The following is a 20,934-nucleotide window of genomic DNA, read 5'->3' on the forward strand; positions in this document are numbered from 1 at the left end:
CGTGGGAGGGATTTCCGTTTCACGACACACTCACTGCACAAGAAGTAACACGGACTTGTTTGGTTAACTAAGGTGGAGGGGTGTGCAGATAGGGTTATAAGTACAGTACGCATGTTTTAAATCTGTTTAAACTAAGTAACTGGCTGAGCAAGAAATTCTCTGAACTGCTGGAATGACGTGTTAGGTAGGTTTTTATTTATTTGTTTGACCTTTCTTTTTGTTTTATGTTGCTATGCTGCACGCTAGACGACTGGTGGTTGAAGTACAGTAATACTTTGCCATCTGCCGGAACTAGAATATATTTGTACAGGTTAGACACGATCAATATTACTAGCTGGCATTTAAATTAAAAACTGTATTATGAGACGTATTTAAGAAGTTAATATGTTGTGAATGAATGACACGTGAACGGTTTATACTTTAACTACGGTGATTTTGCCTTGTGTTTGTAAACTACCATTAAGCTAAGGTTACGTGTAACCAACTGTATAAAAAATGACAGGCTTCAACTTTCAAGTCTGGTTTAAGTTATGTATGTCGGTGTACAGTGCATCCCGTTGTTTTCGCAACAGCTTTCGACGTACGTGTACTGTAATAATTCTATGACATAAAACCGTCCGAGCTGACCTCTGCCTGACAGGTGTGTCAAACGCGTTTCATTTCTCTGGCCTAATCCGATATACTAACCCAAAACCTAAAAGTTATTGTATTTAACAAAAATGATAATACATAGCATGTTTACATTCCCCTAAATAGGACTTATTGATTATTACCCACACCATCACCTCTTGGAACACGTGTGAAAACATGCCTCCAGCGAGTTCTTTCGCATGAGCAACACAAATGGTCGTGTACAGTGTTGCCAAGTCTCACCAGGAAAAAAAGCGGCACTGCCTTTTAAAACAAGCGCAACCCATGTTATATGGGTGTTTATGCAAATTTCAACCCGTGACTCAATTTCCAACCACGACTCTCAAAATCAAGCCCAATCCCGTTTGCTATAAGTGGATTTGGCAACTGTGGTCGTGTAGCTGTGATTGCTGTCAATCGCCGACCACGTGGGTGAGACAGCAGTAGGTCAGCTGGTTCGAGTAGAGGACACCATTGACACCAGAACAAGGTTCTGTAGTGATAAGTGTCATCCTGTCTTTAGTGAAGAGCAAGGTGGGATCAAGATGCTGTGTGTTTCAAGAGAAATGGGGAATTTCGTATTTCTTTGAGGGCATGAATGGAAAGCCAATGTGCTTTATTTGTAATCAACATGTGTCTGTTGTGAAATAATACAACATTAAAAGAGACTGTGAAGCAAACCATGGCAAGAAATATGATAAATATACAGGCAAGGTAAATGAAGATAAATACTCTGAATTAACACAGTCATTGAAACAGCAGCACTTGATGTTTACTAATGCTTGTAGCATAAGTGGCACTGCTAGTAAGGCAAGCCTTGTGATTGCACAAGTAGGTGTTTCTTCAAAACCATTTTCTGATGGAGAGTTTTTGAGGAAATGCTTCTAAAAGTTGCTGAAATAGTGTTCTTGAGAAGCAGCAAGCTTTCTCTGTCATGAATATCGACAAATCAAAACGTTATTCTCAACTTCACTCGATACTCAAGATATCCTCAGCCCAGTCATTTAATCCAGATGTTGATGCCTTGTTCAAGCAAAGAGATCTCAGGTATTAGGAGCGGCAGTAGCAGTCATTAATGTTCACGCTTTTTTTTTCTTTAAATAATCCCTGACATTGTTGTGTCTTCACAGTAAACAAGTTTTAGAACACTGAGGAGTGGCAAACACTGTTGCAGCAGCAAAGGTCATTCAAAATGATCTAGACAAGATTCAAAACTGGGCAGACACATGGCAAATGACATTTAATAGAGAAAAGTGTAAGGTACTGCACGCAGGAAATAAAAATGTACATTATAAATATCATATGGGAGATACTGAAATTGGAAAAGAAAAAATGAAAAAGACCTAGGAGTTTTTGATGTCTTCATCTAGACAATATGGGGAAGCTATAAAAAAGGCTAACAAGATGCTTGGATACATTGTGAAAAGTGTTGAATTTAAATCAAGGGAAGTAATGTTAAAACTGTACAATGAACTAGTAAGACCTCACCTTGAATATTGTGTTCAGTTCTGGTCACCTCGCTATAAAAAAGATATTGCTGCTCTAGAAAGAGTGCAAAGAAGAGCGACCAGAATTATTCCGGGCTTAAAAGACATGTCATATGCAGACAGGCTAACAGAATTGAATCTGTTCAGTCTTGAACAAAGAAGACTACGCGGCGACCTAATTCAAGCATTCAACATTCTAAAAGGTATTGTCAAAGGTATTGCAGCAGCATTCTGGGATCAATAAGCTGGTAACAACCAAACGAGCAAGATGGGCTGAATAGCCTCCTCTCGTTTGTAAACTTTCTTATGTTCTAACATAATAACATAAGAAAGTTTCGGTTGTTAGTGGCTTATTGATCCCAAAATCTCATCAAGCAGCTTCTTGAAGGATCCCAGGATGTCAGCTTCAACAACGTTACTGGGGTGTTGGTTCCAGACCCTCACAATTCTCAGTGTAAAAAAGTACCTCCTATTTTCTGTTCTGAATGCTGCTTTGTCTAATCTCCATTTGTGACCCCTGGTCCTTGTTTCTTTTTTCAGGTCGAAAAAGTCCCTTGGGTCAATACCGTTTAGAATTTTGAATGCTTCAATCAGGTCGTCAAGTAGTCTTCTTTGTTCAAAACTGAATAGATTTAATTCTTTTAGCCTGTCTGCATATGACATGCCTTTTAAACCCAGAATAATTCTGGTCGCTCTTCTTTGCACTCTTTCTGGAGCAGCAATATCCTTAGTTTTTAACTTGAATAAACACTTCAAATAAACGCTAAAAAGAGGGCTTTGTACAATGAAAAAATATTTATTTAGCAAATAGAGTGAAAAGCAACCCTCAGAGCGCCCCAGGAGAACGCCCCCCACTGATCCGTGCCTGCCAATGGGGTGCCGGCAGGACACGCCCCCGACTCGCATCAGCAGATGTGATGTCACACTAAAGAAGCGCTGGCAAACAGATGACAAGCAAGGGAAACTTGTAAGGGTGTTCGATTCCAAAATGTTTGGAGTTGATGCTAGAACCTATTCTTAATTTGAGAATCGATTCCCAGAGCCATTCCTGTCGATTCTATTTCCAATAAATAAGATAAAGAAACTCCCACATACTGCTGCGTAAACAAGCATATTCATTACATCACAAAACTGCTTTTTTAATTAAAAAAAAAAAGTAAAAATAAAACAAAATTGGAAAAAAAACCCAACAAAAATAAAACCAAACTAGAAAGCTGTCACTTTCACACTGCTACTGCATGTAATAATAATAATAATAATAATCATTGTTGTTATTAATTACCATCGTACTCAACACTCAAAAACAAAGAAAGTATGAATATAAGTATGTAAATAAACTAAATTACCCTCAAAAGTGAGCAAATGTTGAATGATATATATATTAATACAGTTTACAAATATAAAGGTATCATTATTAATACTACGTAGTAGGAGTAATAATTGAAGCAATGCTACACATTTAAATCTAAACCAAGGTTAACATACAGGTACCTGTGGATCCTGCCCAATGTTTTCCTTGTGGGCCGTGTGTTTGACACCCCTGTCCTAAGGTGATCTACACCATAATGGCATTGATATGTTCCTTATTTTCTGTCCAACCCTGTATTTTTTATTGAGCCATCTGTTACAGTGGTGTTTTTTTGCCCATGTTTCGGGTTACACTACTACTGTATCCAGGTGTGATTTAATATCTTGTGAATTACTCACGAGCCTGAATTACTACATTAACTTTGAGACGCAGTACCTACAATGATAGAAACCTGATACTTTGTGTCACAGTGGTTCATGAGGCTACTGACCCATATATAACCCTGTTTTAAAAGGCCATCAGACAGAATAGTTTTTTGCAAAATGCTGTAATTACACAGCTGCTGAACTAAATGTATTGGTATGTAGTTATTGTAATGATTCCTAATAAAATGAGTGTTTAAAAAAAAAAGTCCATGTTGGAAACCCCTATTTTATTTTGTTTACATATTTTTTGTAATCTTTTCTATGTATAATACATTTCAGTAAGTGCAGTGCCTGCTCAGGTGTAGTTTTACAGTACGAGATGAATGACTGACTGTCAAGCATGCTGGATGTTAAGACTCCCTTATGGAGTACAGTGTACTGTAGATTCAAAACGTGTATAATTGGATTGTAAACAGTGAGATGGGCCTAGATTTGAGGTTGGTTTTAATTCTAAAATGATTACCTTAAAGACAACATTGTTATCCATCTACCCCAACAAAGTGAAAGTACAAGTACTTGTAATATATAAATTACGTGCTCATACTGGACTTTACTTGTGTAAGCAAATATTTTTTATATAAGTTAACTGCTCTTAGTCGAACGCGCTCTTAATTGTAATTATTTACTGTATTCTCTATTTTGCTCTTATTTGAAGTTGCTCTTTTTTGTTACTGATTTTGTTGTTCTTCACAACTGCTCTTATCTGTAATGTGAGATTCTGTAATGTGATACTTTACAATGTGATATTTTGTAATCTGATACTTTGTATTGTGATATTTTGTAACAATTGTAAGTCTGCTAAGAAATTAATAATAATAATAATAATAAATCTATATGGTACGTTCTAGCCGTCCCCAGTTTTTTTCTTCTTGAGTTTAGAGACAGTCATGAACAGTTTCAGGCTCTGTGATATATGCAGAACCCGTACCACAGTAGCATTCAGCTATTCTTATATGCTTCATAGAATGTAGTGCTGTGTAGCCTGCTTTGCACTGTGCTGAATCAGCGTACTGACCCTACTGTCCCCTCTAAATAGGTTTCTCCCCCTACTCAAACCTTCATGTCACGTTCTTATACTGTGAGACAAATAGGCATGTTTCTGCTTCTAATCAGCTGCCACAGTAGGAGGTTATACAGCTGTTGTCTAAAGAGAGGATATTCTCGATAAACCTTTCTTAACAAAAGCATTTAACCTTATTGGACGCCACTTTTCTTTTAAAACTGTTTATTTTGTTTCTGTACAGTCAAAGCCAGTATTGGATTTTCTCCATAGCGGGATTGGCAGCAGTGGGAACAATGGTGAAGTATTTCTTCAGCCAGACTGATATCAAAAGCTCATGGGAACATGTCTTCACTGCATTCTGGCAGAGATATCCAAACCCTTTCAGGTAAGGGGTACTAGCAATTGCTAACATTTTGTCAGTGTGGTTTATTTGTATTTTGTTTATTTGTTTGATTCATTTATGTAAAGTCCATTTTGTGTTTTACGGGTAATAAAAGAGGTCTTTGACATGATGAAATAATTAGCACTTCCTAAACTGAAAAAATCATCACAAAAGTGATTTATTTTTTATTTTTTGCAAATAAAGTTAAAAAGCTGAATTACTAAGAGCTTGCACCAAACGTTTCTAATGTATAAAGAAATGGGTAATGGAGCAAACATTGCACTATAACAAACGCTTAGTAAATCGAGCTCAAAATGTATTGATAGACATGTTATCATACAAATGTTTCCAAGAATAACAAGAATACAGCCTTGCGATTCTTATTAGATGTGTTCTAGCAGCAGCATTCTTACAACGCAAGTTTTAATTTGTGACCCAGAAATGTACAATAGCCTGTAAAAATGTCTAGCTCTGTATAGAGTTGGTGGTGTTGAAACAAGTGCTGCCATGCGGGCATCGGGTACTGCTTCAGTGGAAATCATTTTAACACAAGAACCGCAGAAAGTTCTGACCAGTTACAACCACTGCAGAGGTTCATTTGGCATCTATATTTTAGAACAGCTTCGCTATGAAAATGAAAAACAAACAATCGGATACAACTTAATATTTTTATTTATTAACATCATATATAACATTTGCACAGCAAAAACGCTATATATACTTTGAAAATTAAACTTTATTTTTTCAAAAAGAGCACATATACATAATTATGAAAAACTATAATAAAATAAACATTACACAATAAACTACTGTGTAGAAAGTTATAAAAAAAAAACAAAAAAAAAAACTAGTTATAAAAATAGCGTAAAACAAAAATATAGCATATGCAACGTGAATGCTCTTTGAGGGAAACAGAGTTCAAAGGCACATCTGTTACAGCTGTCTAATTAGTACAATCCACACAGAAAACTCGCTTTTCAACTTTACCAGTGCATGTACCACAGACTGCCTTTTCACAACGGGCGCAGACATCCAAAGTTTTGTTTTTATTGCATTTAGCAACCTGGCATTTTCTTTTATTCTGTGTGCCAGTGGGCACAGCACTGGCTGAAGGTTGAGGGGTATTTGCAAGCTGGCTTGCGCTTCTCTGATTAAAATGTTTCTGCCGTAGCTCCAGGGCTAGCTGCAAAATGAAGTCCCTCCGAGAGACTGTATTCCCGGTGCACTCCTTGTACAAAACAAAAGCCAGGTCCAAAACATTATAAAAAAACAGCCACAGGCCACCTGTGAGAACCACCTGTGACATTTCGTCAAATACATCCACACCATGCTTTGTTGCATTTTGCATTTCAGGCCTATAGAATAATAATAATAATAATAATATAATAATAATAATAATAATAATATATGATGTGTAGATTGACTTTCATCAGTGTTTCAAGCACTCAGCAGGTTTACAATACGTTCTTTCACAATGACTTTAATTGTATGACAAAGGCCAGACTAATTGTCAGCTTTATTTTATTGATTTCAATATGTAGTTAAAAAAGCTGCTCTGGTGTTTTAAGGAATAAGTGCTTATAGCGTAATCATTTTTAAGATTATGCAGCTGAAAACACTGTATGGGTATTTAATTCAAATATTTACTAAAACTTAAAAACGGACATGGGTGAGAAATTCACAAATGCAGAGAAATTTTAAGTGCTAAAATGGTTCCAAAGACTGTCATGGTGGTTCTAGTGTTAATAGACATACTAACAATGCAAAGTGTATTATTTTCAATTCAATTCCAGTTAAAGAGTCTTCACTGTTGTTCATATGAAGTGACTTTTAAATTTTAGTGGACATTGAATTACAGCTTACAGTACCCCAGGCAGTGGAGCAGCTTGTACATTCTGCCAGTGTACTGTTGACAGTCCAGACTTCTGAAAGTACATTCTGAGCTGAGTTCAAGCAACAGTTTCAATTCCAATGTTACAAAATATAGCATTGGTAACCTGAAGGGAAAATGAAAAAACAGAATTTAACATGTGCTGTGATTCGTATAAAAATCAAAGCAAATTTAGCATTGGCAGTGACTTGGATTTTGTCAGTAGGAAACACATGTAATTGGCAAGGCTGACCAAATCTAGCACTATTGGTCCTGGTTTGTGTTCTATTCAGGTGTTTTAAGATATATGACTGCTATAGTTTATGTGCGCTAGAAAGCAATACTGACTACACCTAAATATTTAGGAATAGTAAACATTTCTTGGAGGTCTTATATGCCAGATTTTCCCAGCCTTGGTTGATATCCTTAGATATCATGCTAATTTCTATACTATTATATTACAATTGCATACTGTGTATTATAATGACATGGGGTGACATTTTAAAATGAACCTGTTTCATTCCAGCTTTCATTTCTCTTTCTGAATATACTTCTGGTTGCTCATGATAAATACCTTAAAAATCAATATTTTTCAGCAAACACGTGCTCACAGAGGATGTTGTCTTCCGCGAGGTGACGCCAGACAACACACTCATTTCAAGACGTCTCCTGACAAAGACCAATCACTTGCCTCGTTGGGCAGAGAAGATATTTCCATCTAATTTGGCACGATCTGTGTTTGTTATCGAAGACTCTATTGTGGACCCGAAGAATAAAACTCTCACCACATTTTCATGGAACATTAACCACACAAGACTTCTGGTAGGTGATAGGTTCATGTGACTGTTTGTTTTGAGCTGTAAGAAACAAAGTCAAGTAGACAAGTGTTTTAGCTATTGTCACATCGCTGATTATGGCATTAGCAGAAACATTTGTCTGCTTAGTTTCTCAGTGTTTGACTTTATGGATGAGCTATTATGTTCTATTTCCCACTGTTATTGTAAAGGTAATGCATGACTTGTTTATTTTTTTACTGTGGTTACACTTTCTTTAATTACACCTTTTTTGTATTTTCCTTTTACTCAAACAAAACGTTTATTTTTTTTAATACAAGTGTAACGTGTAGTGTTGTGCGATGCACTGCTGTTTGTTGTGCGATGCACTGCTGTTGCAGGTTCTGTCCCCTGTCGTGAGGGGAGGTGAGATGAGATGAGGTTAAAAGCTCTAACTACAAATGCAGAAGCTCTTTTGCACAATGGTTAAAAAGAATGTTTGCGCTCTGCGTTGTCGCCAGTTCACTTACAGCCCCTGCATCCTGTTACACATGTCCCTTTTACTGGGATCATGAAACTAATTGAAGGGGAATTTTCAGCACAACTTAAGGGGAAGTGGAAAATCAAGCCACTTTATACTATAGCGTGATTATTCGAAAAGACGGTCAGGTTCATTTCCCGTAAGAATATAAATATTGGTTGTAATTGAGAGATCTCATTCTATAGCTCTGTCTGTCTGTGAGAGAGAGATAGAGAATATACAACTGTTTTAGGAAATAATCCCCAGTAATGATGTAACTGTCAAATGAATCACTTGAGGCCGCTATTTTGTTTGCACACATACCATGAACACAGCATTTGTTCATTAGGTATTGGAATTACATTCTCAAAAAATGTGAATACTATTTGTACAAAGTGTATGCGAGCATTAAGGGGAACTCCAGAGTATGGTGGAATAAACAGTATATTGTACAACAGCTTGGTTTCACACAACTGCCTCTGTGATGTTTACAGAGAAAGTCACATCCTATCTACATATTTACTGAGAATAAACAATAAATGTGAATTTGTGACCCACAGTCATATGCTTGGATTCCTGGAAGCTGACAGACAGCCGTTTCAATTTAGAGGTACTGGGTGGTAGTACAGTGATATTAAATGATGCACCCAGTGCTTTTTCTGACTACGTTTTAAAATTACCAGCCAACAGAAACAAGCCTGCAGAAGGTGCTGGATTTGTATTCCGCCAACATCTGTTCAGTGTGCCTCTGCACACTGATTTGTTGAATGGCTTATGTGAACTGTTTATTTAGACTCGTCATAAAATAGTTTGTTTTCACTGTAAGGGCATGCCAGGTCTGTTTTCTTATTGTTTGGTAGTAGGCTTAGTGCTAGTTAAGTAAGATACCTTAACATCTCAAATTGTACATACTTCGCTAAAAGTCAAGACTGATGACTGGCCATCTGAGTCATTTCATCAATCATTTCTTCTAAGGATGGTGGGAGAGATTCTTCTATTTAAGGATAAGCCACTTAACAGTCAGGCCAGGTGCATCTGTTTCTTTTGGAGGGCTTGTTAAACCAAATATATTATTATTCTCCAGACTTGGGAGATGAACAGGGTTAAGGAAAATTTAAAACCTTTATAATCCTAGGATATCTGCCTGAAAAGGTGATTTTTATAGCAAGCTTTGATGCATTTTTCATGGAAGGATGGTTCTTTGTTGAGGTCGAAGATCCCTTATTGTTATCTAGTTAAATGTAGAGCTATGTAAATCATTTACAAAATGCAAACAAAAATCACTTTTATTTTGGATACCCCTGGATGGACTGGATTTACTCAATTCTCATTAGTTCAGCTTTTTTTTTTCAAGAATGAAACAAACAGTAATTTCAATTCTTCTTTAAAAAATGCAATGATTAAGAGTTGTTTGCATGCTTTTGTCATTGTTTTATTTTTCCTAGGTTGTGGAAGAAAGATGTGTTTATAGCATGAGCCAAGAAAAACAAGCCTGGTCCCTGGCCAAACGAGAAGCTTGGATCTCGTCAGGGGTGTTTGGTTTTTCCAGGGCAATTCAGGTACAGTAATTTTCTGTCTTTGTAAGAATAATTAGGTTAACACATTCAGCTTCACAATCTGTAGAAGGTTCAAGAGACTTCTCCTAGAGAATTGCTGATTTGTAGCAGCCTTCAGCCCACTGAAGAAATCCTAGCACAGACAGTGCACTGGTTTAAGTGCACTGTGTATTGGTTCATATTGGTTGAAGTATTATACCATTACATATGCCCTTGTACTACTACACCCCCCTATTCAGAATCATTGCATTACCGTTGTAGTTCCACTCCAAAAGAAGACCGTTGTGCAGTGGGGATGGGAAGAGAAAATGTTTAACACATCAGTCCAACAGATCAGCTAGAAGTTTGTTAAGCTATTGAAAACCTGGTTATGTTTGACTATAGTATTAAATAGTATACATTTACTAGTAAAAGAGTCCTCTTGGGGTTGACAGTGGTTCGTCTAGCACTGCAGCTTGGAGTGAAGGGTCATGCAGGGGTGAGTTAGTTTGGAGAATTGTCTGGGGATTGTTCACCTCAACGCACTTAAGCGACCCTTACTAGTTTGGTGTGCCCAACAGTTCCAGACGGAGACTTCCCATGTTGGGCCCTTGCCCTCAGGGTCCGATAACTAACATCTGTTGCTTAGGTTCAGAGAGTAGAAAGATGTGATTGGCTTGACAGTGGGAACAGAGGTCTCTTCAGTACTCCTGATCAGTGGGTTGAAGCGGTGAGGCAGCGTTCAAATTGTTCAGATAAACCTGATGGTAAATATTTAAAAAATGAAATTTTCTATGTCCATAGATCAGTGTGGATAAAACGGGAAAAAGCGTTCCATTGTATAGTATAACCCAAGTGTGAGCTTCACATTGCATGTTAATGTATGTTTGCTCTTCCCAGGAGTTTGGACTGGCCAGGTTTAAAAGCAATCAGATAAAAGCCACAAGAGGACTGGAGTATGCTCTGTCAACTTTGCACGGTATGTACAGTTGACTAGATTTACTTTGAGTTTTTTAAATGATATGCTGGGCCATCTGAAGTAGTGCACAGGTTCATCTGCACAGATATCAGCAACCCACACAGTAATATTTGTTATCTGGCCAATTAAAGCGTTGTACATTGACATGAAGGTGAGATCTTACAAGCAAGTATGAAATCAGGTAGTCATGTGCAGGACCTGGGAACAGTAATTGGTAATAAGTAGAGCCTTGAGAAATTCAGAGCAGATTGTACATGAACTCCCTCCAGTCCAATAACCGAATAAGGGCCCCAATTAAGGGGTTACGTTATTTTCCTGAACCCTGTGAGATCGCTTCACAATGGTAATAGTGCACAAAATGATTTGTTTAAACATATACAAGTTTACATATAATCGGCTGTCGGCAGTTTTTGTTGTTTAAGCCGATTTAATGTACACCCATATTCATGCTTGAATTCCTTCCAGCACAGAATGTAATGTTTGGTTTGGCGCGCTTACTAATGACGCAAGAACACACAGGCAGTCATTTTCCTTGCAGTGCTGTGTAATCAGCAGGAAATATATCTCAAAAGAGCGGTGTTTGGAATTTTTTTTAAATATCTAAAGACAACAATAGGATAGCTGTGTTGTGTGCAGCAGAAAAGACTGATGATAAATTAAATCCAACGATGAATTGGACTGTGGGTAGAACATGCTTTGACTCTTCTATCCAGTTCGTCCCGTACAAGTTAACCGAATGCCTTGTGTTTGTGAGGCTGCTATTAAGGCAAAGGGTGGCTATTTTGAGGAATCCAAGATTTAGAGACAATTTTTAATTTTGCTGAACATTGCTTTAATACTCCTTATGTTTTGTTTTGTATATTGTAATGTGTTTTCATTTTCAAGTATTTACAGAAATGTGTACAACGTAAAACATTGTCAATTATGAAAAAATCCTAGTTTCCAGCAAGTATACTCAAACTTTTGACTGGTAGTGTGTAGTTTGTTTTTAGAGCATTCTACTGCACCAGCGAATCCTACTGGATTGCTTCCACCACTTCTATTCTCAGAAATAACTATAGATAGGTGCTGTGAAAAAAAAAAAAACTCTTAAATAAATAAAAAAAATTAAAAAAAACAGTCCACCTGGAGCTTATCCCGACAGTATAGGCTGACAGAGTGAATCCCATAGTCCTGTTTGTGATTCAGGTGTAAAGTAGCTCTCTAGCGCTCTGACTAATCCCAGACGACTAAAACTTCGACGAGGTGTCCTGGAGGTATATGAATGACGATGCCATGTTATTCTGTCAGCTCACATAGAGTGCATTATTATAGCATGGTGCACTACCATTACTGCATAATTAGTGCTTCTGGTTTTCAGTTTTGAACCCTCCCCCCCCCCCATACAAAATAAATGAAACTTGTATATATCCAGAAAACACCAGAAAAACAGAAGAAATGGTGACTCTATTCACGTTGACTTCACCCCTTTCCTGTTTAAAAAAAAAAAAACTACCTTTCTGTTCTGGTGTGCAGTGTCCCGCCTTCCTGACTTGTATCTATCATGGATTTGTTTTGAATACTTCAAACCCACCCTAGCTACTGACTGAGTGACAGAAACATTCTACATTTCTACTGGCGACTCCACTTGCGAGATGTAAATCAAGGTTACAGTTACAGTAGAAGACTTGTTCGCAGGATTTAAAGCTATATTACAGTTAGATAGGGAGAATTTAAAACAGAATTGCAAATTGTGTTGAAATGTAAAAAAATGCCTACACACATAAAAAAAAACCAGAAGAATGTGCCTGTGACCATAGGGATTTCATTGTGGAAAACAGCAGTGTAAAGAAGGTACAATTTAAGTGTGCAACTACGGTCGAGTTACTATACATATTGTGACAGAAAAAATTGCCCGCGCATTTTGGAAAGTAACCGAAAACAATAATTTCATACAGTATAGAAAAAGTGAAAGCCCCGAAAAAAAAACAAAAAACAATTTACGTAAAACTGAAATGGCTACAAAATAAGCACAGAAAAAATGAAATGAATAAAAACTGAAAAACAGAAGCCCTATTCATAATTTATGGGGAAGATAATGATTTTTGAAACCAAGTGGTGAGCTAAGAGTTTTGCTACCTGTTGGTATTGCATTATAGAAAATTAAAAAGTTTCCCTCCTTTATTCTTCAACCAACAAACACTTGATCATAGCTAAACAAACAAACAAAAACACATTCAGCCATGTTTATGACATGGAAAGGGTTTAAAAGTATTGATGTATACATCACACATTTCTGACATTTTACTCACTCGGAATCTCAGGTAAAAGAACTATTTGGTCCATGATAACATGAAATGACCCTATACTGCTTAATTAGCACCCGCTGTCAATTTGTTTTATTGAATGTCTTATAGTTTTACTCTAGGCTTTATGAATGAATAATGTTTTAACCAACATGTCTCAGTTGTAAGAGTGTACTTTGTTTTGTGCTGTCCTGTGCTTACTATTATATTAATCATTTTTATATTTTGCTTATTACTAACTGTAGCGCAGGACTCTGTATTAGTGGTAAGTACAGCGTGCATTATGCCAAGTGAACATAGGGATGCCACATGCATGCCTAAGACTCGTATTACACAGTGGAAGTGTTAAAGATTCTAGATGCCCCTTAGACTTGCCTTAGCCTTATAGATACAGCATCACTGCACACTATTGCATCCCAGTAGTGGTTTCCCATTATGTAGCACAGATGGAGGGCTCTGCAAGAAGCAGCATTGTGTTGTTGGGTATTTTATGCATATTCAGGTTGTTTAAGTGACCATTTCTTAATTTTCAGCAGCTTTTATATATTCGAACATGTCAGAAGTCCTTACTGCATTGCAATACATCAGTCCTGTGAGGGACCTTTGCACAGGAATAATCTTGAGTGTTCTCTTAAGGACATCTATAGACAAGGCTGTGGATTGGAAATCATATCAAATTCACTTAACATATTGTGGAGAGGGACCTACTGTACTTAGGAAAGCCTGGGTGTTCAAATTAACTGAGTCACTTTTGATAGTTGGGATTGTATTGTTTCTAGTGTATAGACTTTATAGTTATCCCCTCAGTGCTTGACCTTTTGAGAGAAAAAAAAACATGTTTTATTTAATCTTGGGTCCATACTGTAGTTCTGAACCTTGGTGCTTATTAGTTACGTACAAATAATATGCTGCTGTTTGGAAGAGTTCAGATAAGGTATTAGGTTGTTGCCAAAAATGAGGTGACAGCAATATGATGTCAGTAACTGAGGTTGTAATAGTGGAAACATTTCATCAGGATAATTAATGCACATGTTGGAAACTATTTAAAATGCTTTTTCAGCTTTGTATTGAGAAAACTACAATTGACTTAATCACATTTTGGATTTATTTAATTCGCATATTAGCTAGTTATTAGCTATTAGTTACTCCAGTGTGTTGATTTAGATTAGGGCTGTGGATTTCAGTAAATTTAAACAGTACAACCTCAGGTTATTAATGTGTTGTGGTTTTCTTTACTAATATATGCCTTCAAGATTATTTTTTATTATTGGCACATAGAATCACTGGTCCTGTTCACATAGCTAGATGGCCTGGTGTTTAATTTGTGGCTACTGTGTCACAATTGACAGTTTCCCTTTCAAACCATCATCTTCTTAGTCTTGTCTTGTTTTTTTTCTTCCAGTCCTGTGTTAGCAGCCCTGATGTCTGTTGGGTTAAAGTCAACAAATAAGTCGTCAGTCTTGCTGACTGACAGCCCCCAGTTTACCCCATGGATTTCTCTTGGTCTGCTTGACCTCATTTGAAAAGCAGTAACTCCAAGTTCCCAGTCCCAGGGGAGCAGAGCGGAAGACAGAATATAGCTGCTGAAAAGGACAAAGATTCAGATAAGGGCAGTGGAGACTACTAAATCCTAGGTTTGAATCTTTATTAACTGGTCTTTTGGTAGATGTGACCTTTGGCAGAGTTCAGTGATGGTGGTATCCTGACGGAAATGATGTGCCACGTACATGGGTTGGGGAGGAGGGGGAGTTATAATGTAAATACAAAAGAAACAAACATGAGAAGTGACAGATTTAAGGTACTGATTTATTTTTATAAAAAGACCTTAAAAACCCCAGACTGACAGGAGCTGTGCTCACAAACAAATATGGGCACTGAACAAATATGACGCACAATTTACAGTATGATGGGTATCACACAACGTTTCATGGTCCTGATGGAGTGAAATAACTTAAAGATCAATAATGATGGATTACTAAAAGGTAAAACTCAAGTGACACACTTACGCCAACTAGAAATCTCATTTATACGTCATTCAAAAACAGCAGTAGCAGACTTCATGTACCTACTTGGTCCTTTTGATCATGTGTCGCAATACATGTCCATCAACTAAATGGGTCTTCAGAAGCATTGGCTCCAGATCCCACTGCCTCCCAGTTGTGTGGATGGGTGCATGACTCCGCATGTTCTCTATTTTTAATCAGTGCTACTTCCCAGTGGAGTTGCCAAGGCACACTGACCACGCAGACATCCCAAGACAGGAGGTATGTTCCAGCCCAATAGTAGAGTATACTGTGTCCTCATCTAGCACAAGGCTGTGAAACTGTGAAACTGGCTCTTTGAATTTATACTTATGCTGCGGCCAAACACTGAAGCCTTTTGGTATGCTAACCTGACTGCTCAACCAGGGCAGGCTTCCCTCGGGAGCAAGAACTTTACTGACTAGTGCATGAAGTGATTCATATTCAAGAGCAGCTGTTAACACTAGCAAAAAAAACTATAGTCTTATAAAAGGTTACCAAGGTATTTTAGTTTGTACTTCACATTTAATCATTAGCTGCATTCTCTTGGGTGCCTTTGTGTCTGTACTGTAATATTATAGAATTAGGAAGTATAGACTGATGCTTCCTTGTGCCTTGTCACTTTTGGTGCCGGTCAGTCTCACTTCTGTGATTGCCAGAAGGAGGCTGGGATTTCCATCCAGGATATTCTAGCTCCCAGTCCCAAGATCTGGATCTGTTTCTCTCAGACTTAAAAACAAGCTTTTAATACTTTACCTCTGCTTCCTCCAACTGTATCAGAAATCAGCTTCCCATGATGCAAAATGGCTTTGTTAAAATCACTTTTGCAAATGTATACTGGCTTCAATATTCTGTGTATAACAGGTTTGCAATCTGTGTATAGTTGTTTCTGGGTTAATATTTTCATTTTGAGAGAGAGAGATTCTTTTCTTGGTGAAATAGTATTAAGCAAGTGGTCACAATTTACATGTACAGCTGGCTGCGGCCTGCAGAGCCCATTTCTTATTAGACAGGGGGCTTGGGGACTCTGGCAGCAAAAAGCGATAGTTCCCAGCTGAGCACTACCTCCACCCCACCTAACCCAGCTCTGAGTGTCTTGCATTCCCAGGCAGTGGGAGGGCTAAGCCTCTGTCTTGGTAGCACCCCAATGCTGCTTTACTGTGTTATCCCCAACACGATTATGTAAGCACAGTAGAATATTTATGTACATTTTTTTCCAAAAAAAATCTGTTTACAATAGTCTCCCCCCAGAAAGATAATTCAGGGCTGTATTTTTTTCACAGTCAAAAATATAAGTATTAAAACAAAAATAAATAAATTTGTCCTATTCAAAACTGTTCATTTTTTCTCTGGGGTATTATACAACAAATGTTCCAAAATATTTAAATGCTTACCTGAAAAACAGTACATGCTTAATTATAGAATTTTTTGTTTATATCCACCTTTTAAAGACATTCTGTTTACACCATCAGTGAATTATCGAACAAAATAAAAACATAAATACATCTAAAATTAACAACAGGCACGTGAAATCTCCCCTTCTGTTACTGGACAGAGCGATCTTTAGCAGAAACATTTCCAGTCTGTGATGCAGCTGGTGTCTTTTTGTTTGAAGATCATTTACCGGAAACAAACTGAATAGGTTGCCAGGTTCCTCATTGCAGTGGTATTGTAGTGCGTCAGTAAACAGACCATTGCTGTATTTATTTTTAAGTGATAATAAATGTGTATTTGCACTATTCTTTCAGAAATGGGAATTACATATTGCACGGCAATGGGTTAATTTCACAGAAATCGTGAAATCAGTGATAGCCATGAAAAAATACAGCCCTTACAATGATCAATGATTTGTAATGCGTTACCCTTGAAATACTGTATAATATTGACTGTTCTGTATCCCCACATCCTTAGACCATCAGTCTAGAGGCACAAATCCTTGGCCTGTTTTTGTAGTGCAGCATGGTGGTTAACATAGGCATTTTTTAGATTGGGAAATCTACACATGAAGCTTTAATTTTGAATACAGCACTATAGAGGAGCCCTCTCCACTATTTCAGATAAAGAGAGACCCTTCCCATTTAGAACACTACTCATGCCCTGTGCTACTTTACTGAAACTGTGTGGCAGGTGAATTTAAATATTAACTGTAAATGGGACACGCAGTACAGCACAGGCCTAAACATGTGGGAGAGGGCTTCTGTGTAGAGGGGGACTTTATTATGGGCTTTATATATGTATATGTATTGTATATTAATATCTTTCTTTGTATTTGTAGGTGATGGACCTTCCAGACCTCTGAAAGACAGTGCTAAGGAAGCGATAGAAAAAACTAAAGAAACTGCACTAGCCACCTCCGAAAAGGCCAAAAACCTGGCCACTGTAGCTTCTCCACATAAATCAAACCAGTTTGTGTAAAAATATTAATAATTATTATTATTGTGTGTTATTATAATACATTTTAGAATGTATGGAAGTCACTGCAGTAGCTACAGTGTACAGTCCTTTTAAGTCTCAGGTACTATATAAAACCATGGATTGAACAATGTTTTTAATTGAGGACTTTTTGCAAAGTAACTGCATTCCTTTTATATTAAAAATTCAATAAGAAAGTTTATTTAAATGTTTGTCTGGAAGTAACTGCAAGGAAAACAATGCAGTTACCAGCGTGAATGATTATATGAATGAATAGCCTTTGCCTGCAAGCTTTTCAGAAGAGGATATTGTTTTTGTTGACAGGTTGACTGCTGTGATCAGGCAAGCTGCACAGTTCAATAATGAAAAATAATGTATTGCTTGGAAGAACTGTGTGGGAGTAAAGGTGTACCACTGTGTATTGCAGTCCTTTCATGGTTTCATCTCTGGTTTCCAGATTCTGTTTTATAAATGTGCTTCTCCTTTTCATGTGACTTTTGTAGCACAGAATTGTAGGGTCAGGTTTGTGGTGCAAGGTGTGGTTAACTTATTTTCTTTTAATTGTAAAAACTGTTTATATTCCAAGGTGCTATGCAGCTAAATTTACTGCACTGAACACAAAAAGACGAAACTTGGAAAGAGGTCTTATTTTCCACAAAACTACTGTGCGTTGTACTGTACCTCTTAGATTATTTTTAACAGATGTTTTTTGCAATGTATTTGTCTTTCTTTTTTCTTTTTGCCAGAAAGAAAGCTTTAAATAAAATAACTGCAGTTTCAATTTCCATGTGCATTTTTATTTTGCCTGAAAACTTAGGAGAACCATTGAAATATATAGTGTAACACTGATCAACCTTTGAGTTTACTGAATACGGTGGCTAGTTCAATGCGGGGGGGGGGGGGGGGGGGGGGTTGTTTTCCACATTAGGTATGGAAATCGGAGGCATGCAGTAGGGGGCAGTTTAAGACTGTACATTAGGAAGATCTGTGCATGCTGTGTTGACTGATTAAAATGTATAAGCACCTATTGGTAACACTCACAAAAATGTACATTTGTTTGGCTACTTAAAGAGCAACTTGGTATGGGTTGTAAATATCCTGACTAACATTTTAATTCTGGTACAGATTCATGTTGTATATCATTTTTTGTTTGTTATCACATCTCACTCACTGCAAACTCAGCACTCAAGTCTAATCTCTGGGCTCCCAAACATGTTCAGCTGGTACACCAAAGTGTAACCATTACCTGTCCCCTGAAACACCTTCCTCTAGTGTGTTCCTACCATGTCACCTAGAGCAAAGGTACCAGGATGCATTTGTAATGTGCTGGGAATCTTCAGGTACCAGGCAGCTATAGCTCTCTCTGAACTCTGCATATTCCAAATTCAAGTAGAAACAGCCAAAAGGTCTTCAACAAAGGAAAAGGGCATCTAGTTGCTAAAAAACTAATTGATTTTAAAACCTTTGCCAGTACTCCTTTAAGAAAAAAGGAAATGGCACCATGGAGAAAAGCAGCTTTGATCAATCGGGGCTCAATAAAGGCATGTTGAGCTGCCACGGTCCTTCCTTCAGCCTTTTACCCAGCTTGGCCACTCTAAAGTGGCTCCCTTTTCTAGCTGTTGCTGAATATAAATGTAATAGTTAAACAGTAAATGTGATTCTGTAGATGTAGTGCCCCACTAGTTCTAAATGGGAATTTTAATGGGGGGGGGGGGGAATGCAACAAGCTGTTGTATAAAACTTTATTTATATTACAATGAAAGAGCACAATACCTTTAGTGTGCTACAAATTGCATGTACTGAGCACCAGTTATGTATGTGTTTACAAATTAACTTCTACAATATTATACATCTTAGGATCCATGAAGCATTCCTTTACTAAAAAGATACATATTCACAGGTCTCTGGCACAGAACCCACCCTCCCAGTGTTCCTCAGGCAAAAATCGCCAAGCTCCTCTGCCCCACCACCCCCAAAATCTCTCCCTCACACTACCCACCAGCACCACCACAACCACCTTACAGGTAATCTCAGGTCAGTGGGCCTGAACCTCCCTCAACATTAAATTGCATTACGAGAGTCAAATCAACCTGCGCAGCGGAATCTCAGCTCATTACTAGAAAGAGATTTAATAGAAGGACCAGTATACAGCTAATTATTGTAAATAATGTTTTGGATATAGAGCAGGATGCCAAGGTAAATAACATTCTGGCAGGAGCGCTGTTATGTGGATTAATGTACTTTATACCTTTATATTTTATACTTTTCTTATTTATTGAGGGGAGGAAAGAGAGAGAAAAAGTAGGTGTGTTTTTTTTTTTTTTTTTTTTATTTACCAAACTATATACCAGGGTTCCCAATCCTGGTCCTGGGGTACCCCTGTGTCTGCTGGTTTTCATTCCAGCTGTGTTCTCAATTACTTAATTGAACCCTTAATTAGACCTTTTAAATTGTTCTCAGCTTTTAAGCATTTGTAGATATAAGTTAACTATACAATTTTATAAGTAAATTGAAATTGGCAACTTTTTAGGTCTAATTAAGCACATTATTAGTTCAATTAAGCAATTTGATTAAGTAATTCAGAACTCAGTTGTAATTAACCAACAGACACACGGGTCCCCAAGGCCAAGGATTGGGAAACCCTGCAGAATACTGTCCCTTTAACTTCTGATTTAATATGTTCTCCCTTCCTTACTCCTTACCCACTAAGGAATTACTTACTCTTTTCTTAGCCTTGGTGGTATTCAGAAAAGTGTTAAAAAGCTCATTTTCACTGCCACCCCTGGCCTACTCTGTGTACACCTATACAGATTACAGTCACTTGTGTGTCTGAATTACTTTTGTTTCAGGCAATAGGCAGAAACTAACATTTCAATGTCAATGGATTATTTTTTTTTTTTTTTACTGCAGCAAATTCAGTGAATTGTTTAAAATGAAGCGATGCTACAACTGTTTTAAAAGTCAGTGTACAGTTAACATTTTCATGGTGAACACATTTAATTGGTTTTCTGTTTCAAAAGCTTTTACACCACTGTTATTAAAAAATAAACAAATATAGTTTTGGACAATGTTTCCAAGGGTGAAGCAACATAATTTATTTATTTATTTATTTATTTTTAAATATAAGATAGCAAAATTTCAAGTGGATGGGACTGAAACATTATTGTACTGGATGACAATAAGGGAACTTTACAGCCTATCTTTCATTATGTGACCCTCCTCGCCAACCAGTTTTCTCAAACCCAAATAAATCAGCTTATTGAAAAAGCAAAAGCCAATCTACCTACTTTTTAACAATATTTT

The 20,934-nt window shown here is 37.3% G+C and overlaps 1 protein-coding gene across 2 annotated transcripts; it reads left to right on the top strand.

Annotated features, from left to right (window-relative positions):
* Positions 1–54: 54 nt before the first annotated feature.
* LOC121330819 (PRELI domain-containing protein 1, mitochondrial-like) lies at positions 55–19,959 on the top strand. 2 transcript variants are annotated; one of them, XR_005951902.1, is made up of 7 exons: positions 55–184; positions 5,096–5,239; positions 7,703–7,928; positions 9,845–9,958; positions 10,835–10,913; positions 14,601–14,832; positions 17,495–17,577. XR_005951902.1 is itself a non-coding variant. In XM_041277647.1 (6 exons), the coding sequence occupies exons 2-6, from the start codon at positions 5,148–5,150 to the stop codon at positions 17,632–17,634; spliced, it is 651 nt and encodes a 216-aa protein (XP_041133581.1). In that variant the 5' UTR covers positions 56–184; positions 5,096–5,147; the 3' UTR covers positions 17,635–19,959. The 2 variants fall into 2 exon arrangements, 1 of the variants encoding a protein (XP_041133581.1); XM_041277647.1 differs by lacking the exon at positions 14,601–14,832 and having other exon boundaries at positions 56–184; positions 17,495–19,959.
* Positions 19,960–20,934: the final 975 nt, after the last annotated feature.

The sequence above is a fragment of the Polyodon spathula genome, chromosome 2 (genome assembly GCF_017654505.1).
Source record: "Polyodon spathula isolate WHYD16114869_AA chromosome 2, ASM1765450v1, whole genome shotgun sequence".
Classification (NCBI taxonomy): domain Eukaryota; kingdom Metazoa; phylum Chordata; class Actinopteri; order Acipenseriformes; family Polyodontidae; genus Polyodon; species Polyodon spathula.

Bases quoted from the DNA above. Each gene is read 5' to 3' on its own strand.
- LOC121330819 (XM_041277647.1), top strand. From the start codon at position 5,148: ATGGTGAAGTATTTCTTCAGCCAGACTGATATCAAAAGCTCATGGGAA. The intron at 5,240-7,702 runs GTAAGGGGTACT...AATATTTTTCAG, and splicing joins AGATATCCAAACCCTTTCAG to CAAACACGTGCTCACAGAGG. The intron at 9,959-10,834 runs GTACAGTAATTT...TGCTCTTCCCAG, and splicing joins GTTTTTCCAGGGCAATTCAG to GAGTTTGGACTGGCCAGGTT.